An 18401-nucleotide genomic window follows, 5' to 3' on the forward strand; every position below is an offset into this window, starting at 1 on the left:
TGCAATGCATACAGTCATGCAGACACCGGTCAGGAGCTTCAGTTAATGTTCACATCAACCATCAGAATGGGGAAAAATGTATCTCAGTGATTTGGACTGTGGCATGATTGTTGGTGCCAGATGGGCTGGTCTGAGTATTTCTGTAACTGCTTTCATGTCAACAGTCCCTAGAGTTGACTAAGAATGGTGCCAAAAACAAAAAACATCCAGTTAGCCACAGTTATGCAGACAGAAATGCCTTGTTGATGAGAGAGGTCAACGGAGAATGGCCAGACTGGTTCGAGCTGATAGAAATTATTCGGTAAACCTCAGATAACCACTCTGTACAATTGTAGTGAGCAGAATAGCATCTTAGAATGCACGACAGATCAAACATTAAGGCAGATGGGCTACGACAGTAGAAGACCACATTGGGCACTTTATTAGGACTATAGTTTGCCTAATAATGCGCTGAGTGAGTGTATGTAAATAACCTGTAATATGCTTCCTCACCTTGTTCCAAACCCCAATGTTTTCTTTCTTCTGTGGTTTGGGTTACGGGTTCAATTTCATAAAAATCGTAAGAGCACTTGCCCAAAACCCTGACGCTATCTTTCTTCCTTGATACACAAAAGTGATTTTTCTATTTAAACCATGGTTAGGTTCAGGGTTTGGGTATGAGGTTTTGGAACAGTGTGTTATGTCTTTTCTAACTGATCAGACTTATGGTTTTCGAATAGCAGACAAACAAAAATTCGATTTGGTGATATAGTGGAGCAAAATATCTGCACATAAATGTAATAGAATTAGATTTTCTTAAAAAGATAATTAGTAAGGTTTTTTTTTATTTATTGGTTAAATATAATTAAAATTAATATAAAAAGCAGTGGACTCCCTAATGACAGTGACAAACCATATGTGCAACAAAAATGGTCCAAAAATAATGAGTAGAGGTGCAAACAGACAGATTTGCACATTCCATTGGGACTAACAAGGAAAGAAAGCCATTTCACACCTAAGACAGTTGTTATATGACTTCCAGTTTCTGTGTTTGTCCAGGAATCAATGGTAGACATTGATTTAATAAAAAGGGTATTATAAAGACCTGAAAAAATATTGGTGAATTTAAAGGGATAGCTCTAACAATGCTGGCAAGGACAATGATGAAGACGATGAAGAAGATGTGAAGATGAACCCAAGTGCAGTTTTATTATGAAACATGAATAAAAACAAAACATAACTAGCCTAGATTAAAACTTGACTATGGCTTGACCAAAACAACAGTGTTACATTAACAATACTCCACAATGGACAATGTCAACATGAGGACTTAAATACATGACATGGGGGAACATAAGCAAATCAGCAACCTCAGTGGTCGTGAACACAAGCAGAGTCTCAGGAGCGACCTCTGCGGTCCTGGGAACGCAGAGACGTGGAAACAACTTCCGTGGCTGAGACTTGAAAACGACATCTGTGGTCGTGTAAATGGGCAGAGACTTGGAAACGACCTCCATGGTCGTGTACATGGACAGAGACTTGAAAACGACATCTGTGGTAGTGTAAATAGGCAGAGACTTGGAAACGACCTCCATGGTCGTGTACAAGGGCAGAGACTTGAAAACGACATCTGTGGTAGTGTAAATAGGCAGAGACTTGGAAACGACCTCCATGGTCGTGTACATGGGCAGAGACTTGGAAACGACCTCCGTGGTCGTGAACATGGACAGAGAATTGGAAACGACCTCTGTGGTCATGTAAATGGGTAGAGACTTGGAAACGACCTCCATGGTCGTGTACATGGGCAGAGACTTGGAAACAACCTCTGTGGTCAGGAACATGGGCAAAGACTTTGAAACGACCTCCGTGGTCATGAACATGGGCTGAGACTTGGAAACGAAAGCCTTTCTCGTCCTCCTCCGGGAGGCCAAAGTTGGCAGCGCAGGCTCTGGAACAGACGAGGCTGGCAATGCTGGCTCTGGGACGGACAAGGCTCATCGACCGTGATGTGGGACGCTGGCTTGGCGGCCATGATGTGAAACTCTGGCTCGGCAGCCATGACTTGACACTCTGGCTCGGCGGCCATGACGTGAAACTCTGGCTCGGCGGCCATGTTGAGGAATTCTGGCTCGGTATCCACTTCCACCACAGTGAACGTGGAACCAATGATCTGCAGGGCGAGGTCGATATATTGGCCAGATTGAGGGGACTGCGACTGACAGGCATCAAGGGGGAGATGGGCTCCAACCCGAAGAATGTCCTTGAGAGTGAGCACATTAAAAGCCACCTGACAGGCTAGGGCACAAAAGTCCTCAACGTAATCCTCCAGGGGACGACTTCCCTGACAGAGGCTCAGAAGCCGAACTGCTTGGTCCATTGTGTGGTGTGGAGTATTCTGCCCTACAAAGGCAAAGCGCAGTAACTACAAATTTGGTCAAAAATTAGTTAAGACTTCTAATGGGCTTTATGACATGTGCTCTGTCTTGTGAAAAAATATCTGGGTTAAATTATGTCCCGTTTCGGAGAAACAAGTGTGTCAAAATTGCAGTAACTACAAAATCCAAGCTAACACCAAGGCAAACCGCAGTAAGTGAAGTTACCGCATGCGGTCTGGCTTGGTAGCCTTCTCCCGAAGGACATTGTAATACTGTTTGTCCTGATCGTAACACTCCCTCACACAGAACCAACAAGCCAACCTAGAACAGCATGATACAACCATGGCACAATCCTGAGGCAAAATGATGGTTGAACTCACATTAAAACGCAAATATCCAGAGGGTAAGGAAGATAGCAAAGCACCTAGCAAGGCAAATGAAAACTTTATAATCATACTAGCAACCTAAGTTACCAGCTAGCCAGATGCTAGCAATACATATGTTACAAACATTTTAGCCTACCTACATTTACATTTATGCATTTGGCAGATGCTTTTATACAAAGCGACTTACAGTGCACATACTACAGGGACAATCCCCCCGGAGCAACATGGAGTTAAGTGCCTTGCTCAAGGACACAATGGTGGTGGCCATGGGGATCGAACCAGCAACCTTCTGATTAACAGTTATGTGCTTTAGTCCACTACACCACCACTCCACTACCTGCTAACTTAAAGGAAATATCCAGCAGCACCAGAAAAAAAGTTGTTAAATCCACCTTACTATCGCTTATTTGCAAACCACGTTAGATCACGTGATTGAAATATAATATTATTGGCTTTATTGAGCACCAATAAAATTCAACAGTTGCCAACCATATAAATATAACTCTTTATTACTGCATAAGTTATCAATGAATCGCAGGCATTTGCTCAGACAAGATTAATATTAATAAATTGTGCAATCACTGTCCCAGAGTCAGTCACTCACTTGCTTGTTCAATTGTTTTAATTTTGTGAATTTTTGAGTACTGTTTTTAAAGCAACCTTGTTCTGTAATGAATTACTTTTTAATTAAAATGAAAAAGTTAATGAAACCCAACATATCAATATTTATTTATTGTGTAAAAAAGTAATGATGCTTAGGGAAATTATGATAATGAAGACAATGTCTTTAAAGTCAATTTCTTACTGAGTACATTCTCTTTGTGATGAAAGGGGCATTGTGATAAAAGATTATTCTTAAATCACAAGCCTTACTAGTGAGCAATTTCAACATTACAACTGGCAAACATCAATATAGCTATTAAAGCTATTTAAAAAAAAAAAAAAAAAAAAAAGAAACATGTAAGAAACACATCAAGAAAGTTGCATGAACACATTGACTTTGTAGATACTGCACTTTGCCTTTGCAATCATGTTTTAGTTGTTTAAGGTCATCCAAAGGCAGAGTGCAGTATCTGCATTTTAGGGGTCAAAGGTCACATTAGTGGTCATGTTTTTTATCTATAAAAAATGTCTTCCTAAGAAGGCTTTACATAAATGCATTACCACAAATCTGCCCATAACATGTTTGACTGGCTGGTATAAAAACTTTAAAGGCCTTTTTCTCTGTTTCTTTGTTTGCTTAGTTACTGCACTAATTTTGTAACGATGCTGGCAAGGACAATGTTAAAGACGATGACGTGAAGATGAACCCAAGTGCAGTTTTATTAAAAAACGTTATATCCAAAACCCTTACTACAAACTTGAATCAAAACAAAACAAAACCATGAATGACTAGACTAGACATGACATGAACAAAACATGGCTTGACCATGGCTTGACCATGGCTTGACCATGGCTTGACCATGGCTTGACCATGGCTTGACCAAAACAACAGTGTTATATTAACAATACTCCACAACGGACAATGGCAACATGAGGTCTTAAATACATGACATGGGGAACATAAACCAATGAACAAACAGAACTCTAAACAAGATAATTAAACAATAAACCAATGAAAACAAGATATCACAAAACAGGACATCACATGACTAGGGAAACACATGACATGAACAGGAACTAAACTTTTCAAAATAAAAGACTTGAAAACAAAACATAAACAAAACACATCTAGACATAACAAAAGTTATTCTGTCATCATTTACTCACCGTTGCACCGTTTATTTCATACAATGAAATTGAATGGTGACTGAGACTAACATAATGTCATTTTGTGTTCCACAGCAGAAAATGTAGTTATATGGGTTTGGAGGAACACCAGCGTAAGTAAATAATGACAGCATTTTTATTTTTTGGTGAACTATCCCTTTAATACTCAATAAAGTCTTTAGTTTCCATTATGTAGTTTATGCAGATAGCAGCAAATGTGCATGGACTGAAGTGGATGTGTTTTGTGAGTGGTTTTTGATTGTCATGAACAAAATAAATGTTGTATGCACAAGAGAGCTGGATTTTTAAAAGTGCAGCATAATTTGACGGAGGCAAGCTTTATTGTAACAGACTTTGCTTGGATAGTGCTGTGCTTTGGGGAGGGAATTGGAGAGTGCCAGCAATGCAGCTAAACTGGATCAAGGCTTCCACTACAATGGCTTCTGGAATGCACTACATCAGGGTGGACAGTTGTCAGGATGATTCACTGAAGCAGATTGCTTCATGGATACTCATTATATGATTCTTTACTTTGTACAGTGCCTAAGATCAATGAGGCCCTTATGGCATCATATCATAATATGAGAATTGATATCTTGTGGCAGCATACACCAAGCTAAATCAGCCATAGATTAATGCAACATTTAAATTTGGGATTGCTGTCATCTATAATCTACTGAGATAAGAAAAATCCCTGTTGAATAAATTCTTTGTCTACAGTATGTTCCTTATTAAATACAAATTCTGAGTTAAATACAATTTAAGCTTTATTGATCGAATTTGTGACATGCACCACAGAAATGAATTTTGACTCGTCCCCCAATTTGTAAAAACACAGGAAAAATGTGTGTACAGTAACACACTTAAGCTGGTTTATTCTTCTGTGTTGAACCTTCATCATAGGCTGCATCGTTCTATGGGTAAACAGCAAAAATGCTATTGTATTGAGAGAAAATACCTTAATTTCTGAAATTATTATACATATCATAAATTAACAAAAGCAATGTAATTTGTGGATTCAAAAGTATTTACTAAATTATTGTAGCATTAAAAGAATAGTTCACCCAAAAACAAAAATTCTCTCATCATTTACTCACCCTCATGCCTTTCCAGATGTGTATGACTTTCTTTCTTCTGCAAAACACCAATTAATATTTTTAGAAGCATATTTCAGCTCAGTAGGTTCATACAATGCAAGTGAATGGTGATCAGGCCTTTGAAGGTAAAGAGATAAAATCAGCATAAATGTAATCCATGTGACTCCAGTGGCTAAATCCATATCTTCAGAAGTGATATGATAGGTGCGGGTGAGAAACAGATTGATATTTCCGTCCATTTTTGCTAGAAATTCTTCTCCCTTCCCAGTAGAGGGTGTATGCATAAAGAATGTGAATCAACAAAAACACAAGAAGAAGAATGTGAAGTGAAAGTGGAGATTGACTGGACAGGGAGGAGAATTAATAGTAAACATTTACTAAAATATTGATCTGTTTCTCACCCATACCTATCAAATCACTTCTGAGGACAATGGTTTTAAACACTGGAGTCGTGTGGCTTACTTTCATGCTGACTTTAGTGATTTTTGGAGCTTCAAAATTTTGGCGCCCATTCACTTGCATTGTATGAACCAAAAGAGCCGAGAAATTCTTGCAAAAATCTTCATTTGTATTCTACTAAAGAAAGAAAGTCATACACATCTGGGATGCATAAGGGTGAGTAAATGATGAGAGAATTAAAATGTTTGGTTAGGGCTGGCACTAACGATTATTTTGATAATTGGTTAATCTAACAATTAATATAATAATCATTCGGCTATTCTGGCAATTATTGCAATCATTAGCTCTTAACCGATTATTCAGTTTGTGCCCCGAATTAAAAGGTTGTATTAAACGTGCTTACTAACAATGAAGAGGACAATATCATCTTTTAAAAATACCTCTAAATGACACTTGAATTTTTTCCAATTCAAGGAAAAAAAAAATATATATATAAAAAGTTTAATTCAGTAAAGAAATTTACAGCAAAAATCCTATTATTATCATGTTTTTGTCTTGTTTTCCATTTAAAAATGTCTAAAAATCCTTAAAACAAGATACATTTACTTAAGAAGCAACTTATAAGATATTTAGACTTGCATTAAGAGAATGTATCTTAAATATAAGTGTATTTTGTATATAAGTGTATTTTTTGCTGTGTAATTCTTCCTCTCCTCAGTTAGAGCTGCATTGCTGCTCTCACGCATTATCAATAGAGTTTAATATGATCACATGTTACGTTGACTATTCGACAACGAAGATTTTTGTCAACAAATCTTTTTTTTGTCAATGTTGTTGAAAACGACAACTAATCGTTTCAGCCCTATTTGGGATGAACAATTCCTTTAAAAACCAGTTAATCAAAGTATGTAGTTTTAGGTACATATTGTTCATTATAAATTTCACTTCTGAAAGTGAAAGTGGAGATTTATAGTAAAAAAATATTTAAATATTTATCTGTTTCTCACTCAAGAATCTGAAGACATACATTAAACCTCTGGAGTCGTATGGATTAGTTTTATGCAGCCTCTGGTCACCATTCACTTGAATTAAAAAGACCTACAGAGATATTCTCCTAAAAATCTTTGTTTGTGTTCAGCAGAAGAAAGTTATACACATCTGGGATGACATGAGGGCAAGTAAATAATGAGAGAATTTACATTTTTCGGTGAACCATCTTTTAAAAATAATTTTAAAGAAAATGTGACGCTACCTCAGATATATTTTTATCATCCAGGGTGATCATCTCTGGTTACAAAGCAGCCCAATCACAGCTTTTGTGATATATTTGGAGAGATGCAATGCTGTAGCTATGTGGAGTCAATGGCGTAGGTTCAACGCAGAAGTATAAATCATCTTTTACAATGGAAGATTAGGTAGTAAGTGTACAGAGCAGCAAATAAACAATTAAATATGCAACTGTCACACGGTTTAGAAAGTATAACCATAAAATGGTAACACTTTACAACAAGGGCGTTGTTGGTTTGAAAGTTGGTAGGGACATATAGTAAGGATAATATAAAAAAAAAAATTCCTCCCCAAAACAAACTCCAACCTCTAGCAGAACCAGCACACATACACACACACGCACACTCACACGCAAAAAGTTTAGTTTCCTCGGACAGTCAAACGAATGTTCAATGAGCCGGCTGTTTCATGAGTGCAGCAGATGACCTAATCATTCCAATGTCCTGCAAAAAATATTCCACAAAACAAACTCAAGCCAATAGGATGTATGAGGACAAAGAAAGTGCAGATTCATCCACAACTGTCCCGAAGGAGTGTTATTCCACAAAACTCCAGCTGCTAGGCAGAACCAGCACAAAAAGAAACAAAAAAAAAGTCGCCCAGTTCTTCGGACGGTCAAGTGAATGTTCAGTGAGTCAGGCTCACTTGGATGTAATGTGAAAAATCACACCATGACTTACTCATTACATTGACTTTATGAAGGACATGGCTTGCTGTGGGCAAGTAAATATTTTGCGGCCATCCTTAGTATCGATTATCAATTTGGCCGGGAACATCAATGCAAAAGCGACCTTCCGTTGATGTAAGAGTTTCTTGAATTCCTTGAATCTATCACATTTCTTTCTTGTCAAATCTGCAAAGTCTGGGACAAGACAATGTTGTGTCTTGGGACAAGCCTTCCTTTATTCCATGTCTCGTGTAACACAAGATCTTTATCGGATGATCTCATAAATTTGGCTGGAATTTTTCGGGGCCTTTCTCCCTCAGCGGATCTCCGAGCCAGAACCCTGTGAGCTCGCTCGATTTCCAGCTTATGGCCTGTTATGTCGAACAGACTTGGGAAGAGCTCGTCTAGGAATTTCACCATATGTCGACCATCTTCATTCTCAGGGATTCCAACAATTCGGATGTTGTTTCGCCGATTACAATTCTCAAGGTCTTTCAACTTTTCCCAAACACATTCCAAGTCTGTCTTGGTTGCTAGCAGGTTAGCAGCCAATTCCCTCTCCGATGACTCCAGATAATCGATCCGTTACTTGACATCCCCCATTCTTGTAACCAACTCAGAACTTCGTCTCCATGGCAGTGATCGATCAGCGTATTACAGCAAGATCCTCTAAGTCAGCAATGACCTTTGCCAGCATCGCCGACATGCTCAACAGTTGAATCACTCCCGTCGCACCGTCCAAACGGAGTCCCCGGTTTGCGGCCTTGTCAGCGGTATCAGCTTGAGCATGTAAGTGTCTTTAATGTCTCCAGAGCTCGAGGATTTTGAATTCTTTGACATATTGACTTCATAGGACAGTTATGGAACAGTGTAGAGCTGTTGGAAAAAAGTATTTTCACAATGCATCACGATTCATACTCAAACGATTCTGAATCGATTCTCAAAAGAATCAGAATCAATTTTGAATTCAATTTAAATCACGGCAGAGCAGTGGTGCGCGCCAAAGACAGATGTGGAAACAAAGACGCAACTTAAGTGCATACACTAAAGTCAAGTGCACAAACACGACTGTTTGCAGACCAGCTGTATCAAACACATGACCATTTGTGCCCGAATGAAACTACGATCCCGAAATTCTTTCACAAACCCATGCAAATAGCAACAGGAGAGTTTGTTCGTGATAAGAAGCCCCCCCCCCCCCTTGTCATTGCCGGTCACTCGTTTGTCAGGATAGTGCGCACACCTGATGATAAAGGTTTTATCTTCTACTTGCAGAGAACAAACAGATAGAACAGTGCATATGAGACACTTGATAAATTACTGAAGCAACAACCGTGCTATATAAACCGCTTTACTATCACCTGTGCAGGTGAGGAGAGGAGAAGCTGACAGCTGCACTCTCACAGAAGCAGATATATCTCTCATCCTGGACCAGCAACTTCCATTATGCTTAAAAAAGAAAATGAATAGCATGGCATAGATTCATTTTAAATAATAATTAAATACTATTAAATGATTTACTGATTATTCAACTGATTATTTTATTATTTTTATTTTTGTTGAAGTAATAATATTCTGTGCATTTTGAAGGAGAAGCAATATTTTTCTTGTGCTTTTAAGAGATTTGTTTTATAAGGTTCTAAAGAAAGAAACTGAAAAACTGAGATAATCTTTAAACTTCAGAAGCATTTATTTAATCTTGTGGATGTTCCATGTTTTGTTCACAGCTCATATTGAATGTAAAAGGCCAGTTTATGTAATGGTACTCATTCTGATTTTTAAAACAGCTGTTAAATAAAAAGCTGAAAGGGAAAAATAGAGAGTAAAAAATGTATTTTGAAGAAACTGAAAAAAGAAAGATATTGAAGGACAAGGTGCATCAAGAATCGTTTTATAATCGAATCGTTACCCTTTGAATCACAATCGAATCGTGAGGCCAGTAAATATTCACACCTCTAGAACAGTGTGTATCGAATCTCACCGGTTTATGACACAAAAAGTATTCAAAACTAGCAAAGTGCGCAGAGCTCGCCATACACACGTCCGACCCTTCGCATGGCACCATGCAACTCTGATTATACTGGCATCTTAAAATCCTGCCCCTCAGTCACAACTTCCATAGTCCATATCCTCCATTCAGCTGCATACAAAACTCAAGACATTTTTTACTTGACATATTTTTGTACAAAAAAGTATGCTGCTTGTTTAAATCTATTATTTTCAAGGATAGGTCGTAAAATGCCAATGGAAATCTGCCCGTGTAATCTCCAGAAAATTATTATTTTTTTAAATCTTACAAATGACTGTGATTGGTGCATCCTGAACAGCACTAAGTAACAGATGCCAAGTGGCAACACTTTTTAAGCTCTGCTTCATAAATGGCAGGAGGTGTGACAATAATATCTACGTGGTAAAATTGTACAAATGTTGGTCGGGACATTTCCGAAGTTGATAGGGACATGTCCCTATCATCCCTACCTAAACCTACGTCGGTGCTTTACAGAAAGGTTGTATATACTAACATTCTTTAACTCAATATTTAACATGAACTAATACTGAACAATACTGAACAATACTTTTACAGAATGTATTAATCCTGGTTATATTTTATTTTTAAATATACATGTATATACATGTACTTACAGTAAATACTGTATTTTAACATTAGTTATATAATATTAGTTAATGCATTATAAACTAACATGAACAAACAAAGAGCAACAGTATATTTTAAACTTAACATTAAACAAAATTAATAAATACTGTAAAAATGTGGTATTGCTCATTGTTAGTTCATTGTTAGATACCTAAAGCATTACATATTGTTAAATGTATAGAACCGTATTGTGAAGTGTTACCTATAAAACATTACATATCCAAAGTTACAGTTTATCCAATCTTTCAACTCAAGTCATGACTATGTACAGTAAATTCAGTAAATCCCCAAATTTTTTTACATCATATCTGTGCAAGTACACCCGAATGAGATGTGTCATACAGTAACGATTCATAAAGCACTTTTTACATGCAGCAAACTCAACCCACAAGAATTATTTTTGCAACATTAAACCAGAAGTCCAACCATTTAGAAAAGTAGTTCCACTTCAAAAAGGACAATTTAGACAACTTAACAGCTAAAATATAGAATGTGCTTCCGGACAAATCTATGTAAACAAAAATACAAGCTTCACATTTCAGCTTTTAAACCTTTTGGCACAATTGCCCCATAGGCTTCCATTGCAAGTGCATTACTATACACATTTTCCCTTTGTTTTTACAAACTGAAGGACAGAGCTGAAACTATAGTCTGTGGTGCTATAGCTTAACATGTATTTAACCCATAATATTCAGTTAAAATTTGTATAATGGTCTTAAAATCCCAGAGAATTCATCACATGAAGCTACAAAACTCTTTCTGAACAATTTAAAGCTATAACTGAAGTTTCATATTAACAAACCATTTCAAAAGAAATACATATGCATTTGGTTACTGATCATTCATTGTTGCAGCATCATTATCAGCATCCATGTAGCAGAAATTTAGCAAAATGTGCAATCTGTATGCATATTGAGTGGCTTGCATAAAAAGCCCCAGTTTTGCACTTACATTCTGACATTGTTGTCCAAAAAGCATCGATTCCGAAGAAGCCCTGCCCACAGCTGGACGCCAACGATCCCAAAGATAAAGAACACAAAGAAACAAAGCAGCAAAACGTTTCCCAGCATTGGTAAAGTATCCAACAGCAACGTCACCAGGATACGCATACCTATAAGATACAGATACATAATGTCACATACACACACATAAAAACACATGCAATGAAGAAACAAAGTCATCAAGGGACATAATGTAACTTAGACTTATATTGTTTACACAAACACACACACACACACACACACACAAGCACACAATGCTTTGACTAATGGTTGGTGGTTTGAAAATAATAATCTAATTGGAAACTTAACAGCCACGGGGTCTCACTTCTCACTGACTCCAAAATCTGTTACTGCTTTGCTGTGCACAGACACTCAAAAGTATTTCGTATGTGTTGACAAAGGGAATGAGCTATAAATAGTAAGTGTCCGTGCATGTCAACAGCTTACCGTCTTGCCATAAATTAAACAAAACAGACTCTAACTTATATTGTTGGTACCAATCCATGACATAAACCAGCACCTCTATAAAGGCTGATGTGTGTGTGTGTGTGTGTTTCAGTGTGTTTTGTGCTTCATCAAGTATGAGATGTTGGACAGAATATGTGTTGACACAAAACTGCAACATTCAGCGTCAGTGGCAATGTTAATACATCACGAGCCTTGTATAGTCTTTGTGTGTGTGTAAATCTATAAATACAACAGGAACATCTTTTTTCAGCCCTAGTCAAAATCAATAGCCTGGCTGTAAAAGATGGAGGGAGAAACAAAGTAAAAAGCAGTACTCACTGGGAACTCTGTTGATGGCTCTTAAAGGTCGGAGAACCCGTACGATTCTGATGGCTGAGAAACTAACGTTATGACCATCTAAAGAATACTCCAACATCCTGAAAAGAATTAATGAACAGCATGATCAGGGCTGAGCATTATACTTAAAAAAATTGATGTTTTTTACTGCCTTCTGATTATGTTGAATATAAACAGTATCTTGATCAGAGTCCGAATTGAACATTTTAAACCACCAGCCAAGGTGGCTGGTAGATGAAAACATTTACCAGCCAGTTAGATTTCATACCAACCTTTTTTTTTGCATTTTACATGTGGATTTTACAGACATGAGAGATAAATAAACAATACTGTAAGCATGTTTAAAAATGAACTGCTTTTTTAAAGAATTGTATTGTTTTATTATTTATGAAATATTTAATTGCCAGATAGTCAATTTAGAATTATATTTCAGATTATTCACTTATTACAACTAAACTAAATTTGCATGTTAAATTTACTGCATGTTGTCATATGAATGATCAGTAAGTAACTCTCATGAGTCTCATGAGCCTTAAGTACAAATAACACAGTAACAGATCTTGGTTTATTTGGAGTGAGTCAGTTAATTCAGTCAGCTCCAACTGATTCACAAGTCTTTTTGATTCACTAAGAAGAGCCGGCTCATAGATTTACTGCTAACTGGGAATGTCCTCATACCATTTTTTTTTTTTGGGGGAAACGAGTACCGATACTTCATTTTCAGTGCTCGCCTATTCTGATACCTGTTTTTTTTTTTTTTTTCTGATATCCACCACAACAGTTTATTATCATCAAAACTGTGTCAAAATGAATGAATATAATTCAAACTTTAATCAAATGAAAATAGAACAATTAATTTTAAACATAATATTGTATTATTTATTTTTCAATAAGGTGGTTTTATTCAGAACCTCACAGCACAATCCAAAATACAGCATTTAAGTTATTTTTGTCAAATAAAGTGCTGCATAACAAAGCATCATAAGTGTGAGATATTGTTTAAATATTATACAATTAGTATTGATTTATTATTATTATTAATATTAGTAGTAGTAGTACTACTACAGTGAATATGACTTAACTATACAGTAGTGCTATATTTCTGTGGTTCTTTTTCCCATTTAAATTGAGCTTTTATTATCTTTCACCTCCGGAAAAGCCGGTCGCTACGTAACTCAAAGTGATTATTAAACTGCAAACGGCTATTATTTAATGTAATAAATATGAAGTCTGTATGAAGCGAATTAGTGCTCCACTTACGGTAATCTGCTACAAACAGAGTATGAGCCAAGGAGCTTGTAAGAGCAGCCGGCTTCAACACAACACCGAATCCACACATACAAGTACATGAGTGGAGTAACCCAACCCTACTGTTAACTGAGACTTTCCATGTAAAGACCTGCACCTTACTGACTGAAGACCTACAGAACTCCTTTAATTACAAAATTAGAACATGTTACATTATTTTACAAGCTGACACAAACTGACTAAAAAGTGCCTGCCAAAGAAGCGTATGATGGCGTGAAATTTACCAGCCAAATAGAAAATTTGCCTGCATTTGGTGCTTGACGGGTGTTAATTTCAGACTCTGATCTTGATACTCGTGTATTTGCACTGAAATGGCTTAAGAGTTATTCTTTCAGAAAAATTATAAATTTGACCAAATAGCCACTGCAACCCATTAGATTCAAAATGTTTAATGCAAAAAACTACAATAGAGTAAATTCAATTAGCTGAAAATCATAAAGGCATGTTGTCCAGTTTTTTTTCATTCTTTTTTTTTACTAAATGAACAAGGAAAAATTGTATTGAATTATTATCAGTTATAACCACCAATTTAAAAATACATAGTAATAAACAGCAACGTATACCTGCTTACATATTTTACATGTGCAAACAAATCATTGAATCACTGAAGTTTTTAATTGAAACAGACAGTATACGCTATTCATGGAAATGAATCGAACTACCAACTCTAATGTCAATTTTGCTCATAAGTGATCATGCAATGTAATCATAGAATCAAAAGTTTTGAATCAATTCAATGAAACTGACAATTCAATGAAACTGACAGTGTAGCCTATTCACAGAAATGAATCAAATGAATCATACTACCAACTTTAACTTGCTGCTGCACGATTATGCAAACGAATCATTGTAAAAAGAGTTTTTAATTGATTAATTGAAACAAACAGTGTAGCCTCTTCACAGAAATGAATCAAACTACCAACTCTAACTCCAGTTTTGCTATACCGAGACAGTATAGACTATTCCAGAAAATGTATCGAACTACCAACTTTTATGCCAAATTTACTACTAAATTGATGATGCAAATGAATTTTTACATCATGAGTTTTGAATTTAATTTAAATGGACAGTGTATACAATTCATGGAAATGAATCAAACTACCAACTCTAACGTCAGTTTTGAATCAAGTTATTGAATCAAGAGCTTTAAATCGATTAATCGAAACAGACAGTGTAGACTAATAGGAAATTAATCGTATTACCAACAATGCATATTTTGCTACTGAGGTTTATCTAAAACACATCTTTCTAAGAAGTTACAAAACAAGGAATGGATGTTACATTTATATAGTGTTTTTCTGACACAGTGAACAGGGGACTCTCCTCAACCACCACCAGTGTGAAGTATCCACCTGGATGATATGACAGCACCAAAGTGCACCAGTACACTCACCACACACCAGCTATTGGTGGAGAGGAGAGAGTAGAGTTATAGAGCGAATTACTGGATGGGGATTATTAGGAGGCCATGATTGAGAAGGGCCAATGGGGGGAATTTGGCCAGGACACTGGGGTTAAACCCCTACTCTTTGTAAATCCTCAGTACCATGGGATTTTTAATGACCACAGAGAGTCAGGACCTCGGTTTAATGTCTCATCCAAAGGACAGTGCTTTTTTACAGTATAGTTTACCAATCACTATACTGGGGCATTAGGACCCACACAGCTGGCCTCCCTAATACCTCTTCCAGCAGCAACCTTAATTTTCTCCAGGAAGTCTCCCACTGACCAGGCTTAACCCTGCTTATCATCAGTGGGCAACCGGTCTTGTGCTACAGGGTGATATGGCTGCAGCCATATTGCATAAAATTAGTCTAATGACATATTCTTTAGGAATCTTATGGGCAAATAAAAAGTACATAAAAATCATTGGATTATTCAAAATGCTAATTTCCAAAACACAATTGGTGGCCAGCCATTCTAGTCTTTTCTGCAGAGTAGTGCCTTAGAAATGTGTTGCTTTTGTCAGAAATAATGACTAACTTGTAACTTCCTTACTTACACAAGAAAACTGTATTTGAATGAGTTTTAATGAGTGATCAAGCTGCACTTCAGCTTTAGTTGCAACACTTGGTCAGAGGAAAAGAAGTAGAATTTACTGTGTCAGTAAGAGAGAGGCAAATAATGAGAGAGACAAGATACAGGCAGACAGAGATACAGACAGGGAGATCATTGCCTGGTGGTAATTGCCATTCATGAGCTTAGCTGTGACACATTGACTTGACATTAGAACTAGACCTGACATTAAAACTGGATCTGACATTAAACAAACACACATGCGCACACACACACACACACACACACACACACACACACACACACACACACATTGTAGCACTTAAGAGTTTAATGACTCATCGAATTCTAGGAATCACACACACACAAATCATTGACTTTTTAGATCTTTTGAGCATGGTGCTAGTAGCTTTGTGATTGGTCGCTCACCCAGCCATGACAATGAAGAGGTCAAGGCGGTTCCAGGTGTCACCAAGGTAGCATTTTGGCCCAAACACCCCTAAGGCCACCATTTTAACCACCATCTCCACAGCAAAGAATGCGAAAATGAAATCATCAAACGCCTGTGGAGGGAAGCACAAGGTGCAGATTATAAACGTGAATCTCACAAAACATGTCAAGAAATATCCAGGTCATATTTCAGTCCAAAATATAAAAAAAGAAAAAAAGTCATTATATTTAGCGTAAAGAAAAAGAAGACCTTTTTAGGACCATTAATTTATTGCATTAAGACTTTATTTTCATGACAGTTAAGCATTCCCTCCAATACTCAGCAGCCTATTAAAAAATAATCCTGGCAAAACTATGATTTAGACAAGTAATTTAAATTAGATTTATTTAAATATGCTTAAATTTGCTAAGTACACAGTAAATTAAATTATTTTATAAGCAAATGTAGTTGCTTTGCCATTTACCAGACAGTATTGTTTAAAACTGGAAACTGAATTTGTAAAAGTGTATACTCCTCATTAATTTAAATTAAATACTCTTGATTTGGAGGATGTTTATTCAAGAGATTCTTTCATACAGTGTGTAGTTATATTAAGGTTCTTCAATGGTACTTTGCAGCCACTAAATATGTTTTATATTACATTAAAGGTTCTTCAGATCAGCATATTGGTTTCTAGATTTCAAGACCAGAATGTAGATGGTTGTTCAATGGCATCCGGCTGGAAGACATTTATGGTTCTAATAAGAACCTTTATTTTTAGGAGTACATGAACATATTTAATCACTACACTCAACCATCAAACTTCTCAAACTTTTGAATGCTTAAATCACTTAGGGATTGTACATGAGTGTGCATACTGTTTGTGTGCATTTGGTACTTTGAGTATCTGTGATTGTATATGTTTGTCTTCAAATGCTGGCCTTTCCAATGCTGTCAAAAACACACTGAAATATAGAAGCTCAGAATTACCCAACCACAACAACAGATACATACATTCAAAGAGTCAAAGAGATTAAAGCACATGCATCTATCCATGTGTCTCTGTGTTATGCAAGTGTGTAAGTGTCTGTCTTTGTGTGTGTTACCTGCAGTATGCTGCACCTGTCAGAGTGGCACTCCAGGTCCTGGCAGGGCTGGAACATGCCGAGGGTGACACAGTTGAGCAGAATCACCAGCATGCTGACTCGCTCAAACCACGTATGGATCCAGTTAAGGCAAATACAATGCACAAGTTAAAAAGAAGAATTCAGGTGATCATTCATTAACATTCACAATGCTGTGCCTTGTCAGTGTTGAAACCTGATGTTTGGAAAGGGAGATTTATTTGTCTACTGTTTCTTCAAATACCAAACCATTAAAAATATTGACTCCACATATGTAGGCATGCTCTTTGCAGTCCTTCTTAATTTAGCAGACGTTTTACAGAAAATCTGTGTGTTTCTTATAAATGTCATGCTTTCATTTACTAATTTTGATGTCTGTCTCAAGAGAAGAGTAGAGCAGATTTAAGTAGATTAGGGGTGAATAGAGTAGAGTAGGGTAGACATTGGTAGTGTAGAGTAGGAATTAATACAGTAAAGTAGAAAAGGTTACAAATTAGTAGGGTAGACTAGGGTAGGGTAGGGAAGAGATCAGTAATGTAGAGCAAAATAGTGAAGGGATTAATAGTGCTGGGTAGGAATGAGTAAAGTACAGTACAGTAGAGTACAAATAAATATAGTGTAGAGTAGAGTAGGGATGAGAAGTATAGTGTAGAGTAGAGAAGAGTAAGGATGAACAGTATAGAGTAGAGTAAGGCAAGGATGAGTAGAGAAGAGAGGTAGTAAATTAGAGACGAGTAGAGTAGGAGTAGATTAGGGATAGAGTGGAGTTGGGATGTGTATTGTAGAGTAGAGGAGAGTAGAGCAGAATAGGGATGAATAGATTAGAGTAAGGATATATAGAGATAAAGGACAGTAGAATAGGGATGAATAGAGCAGAGTTGCGTAGAGTGGGAATGAGTAGAATTGAGTAGGGTTGAATAATGTTGATTAGAGAAGGCTAGGGATGAGCAGTGTAAAGTAGGGATGAATAGAGTAGAGAGAATTAGGGATGAGTATTGTAGGGTATAATAGAGAATAGTAGAGTAGGAGTAGTGTAGAGAGTTGTGTAGAGCAGAGTGGAGTAGGGATGTCTATTGTAGAGTAGAGAAGTATAGGGATGAGC

The 18401-nt window shown here is 36.9% G+C and overlaps 1 protein-coding gene across 1 annotated transcript in view; it reads right to left on the reverse strand.

Moving 5' to 3' along the window:
* cacna1hb (calcium channel, voltage-dependent, T type, alpha 1H subunit b) overlaps positions 1-18401 on the reverse strand; it is a 135224-nt gene that overhangs the window by 60002 nt on the left and 56821 nt on the right. Inside the window, exons 3-6 of the mRNA XM_052126347.1 lie at positions 17282-17393; positions 16175-16308; positions 12404-12501; positions 11568-11727 (exon numbers count right to left, since the gene is read on the reverse strand). Of these exons, the coding sequence (XP_051982307.1) occupies positions 11568-11727; positions 12404-12501; positions 16175-16308; positions 17282-17393 (504 nt within the window). The remainder of the gene's footprint in view (positions 1-11567; positions 11728-12403; positions 12502-16174; positions 16309-17281; positions 17394-18401) is intronic.

Source organism: Xyrauchen texanus, chromosome 5, assembly GCF_025860055.1.
Source record: "Xyrauchen texanus isolate HMW12.3.18 chromosome 5, RBS_HiC_50CHRs, whole genome shotgun sequence".
Lineage (NCBI taxonomy): Eukaryota > Metazoa > Chordata > Actinopteri > Cypriniformes > Catostomidae > Xyrauchen > Xyrauchen texanus.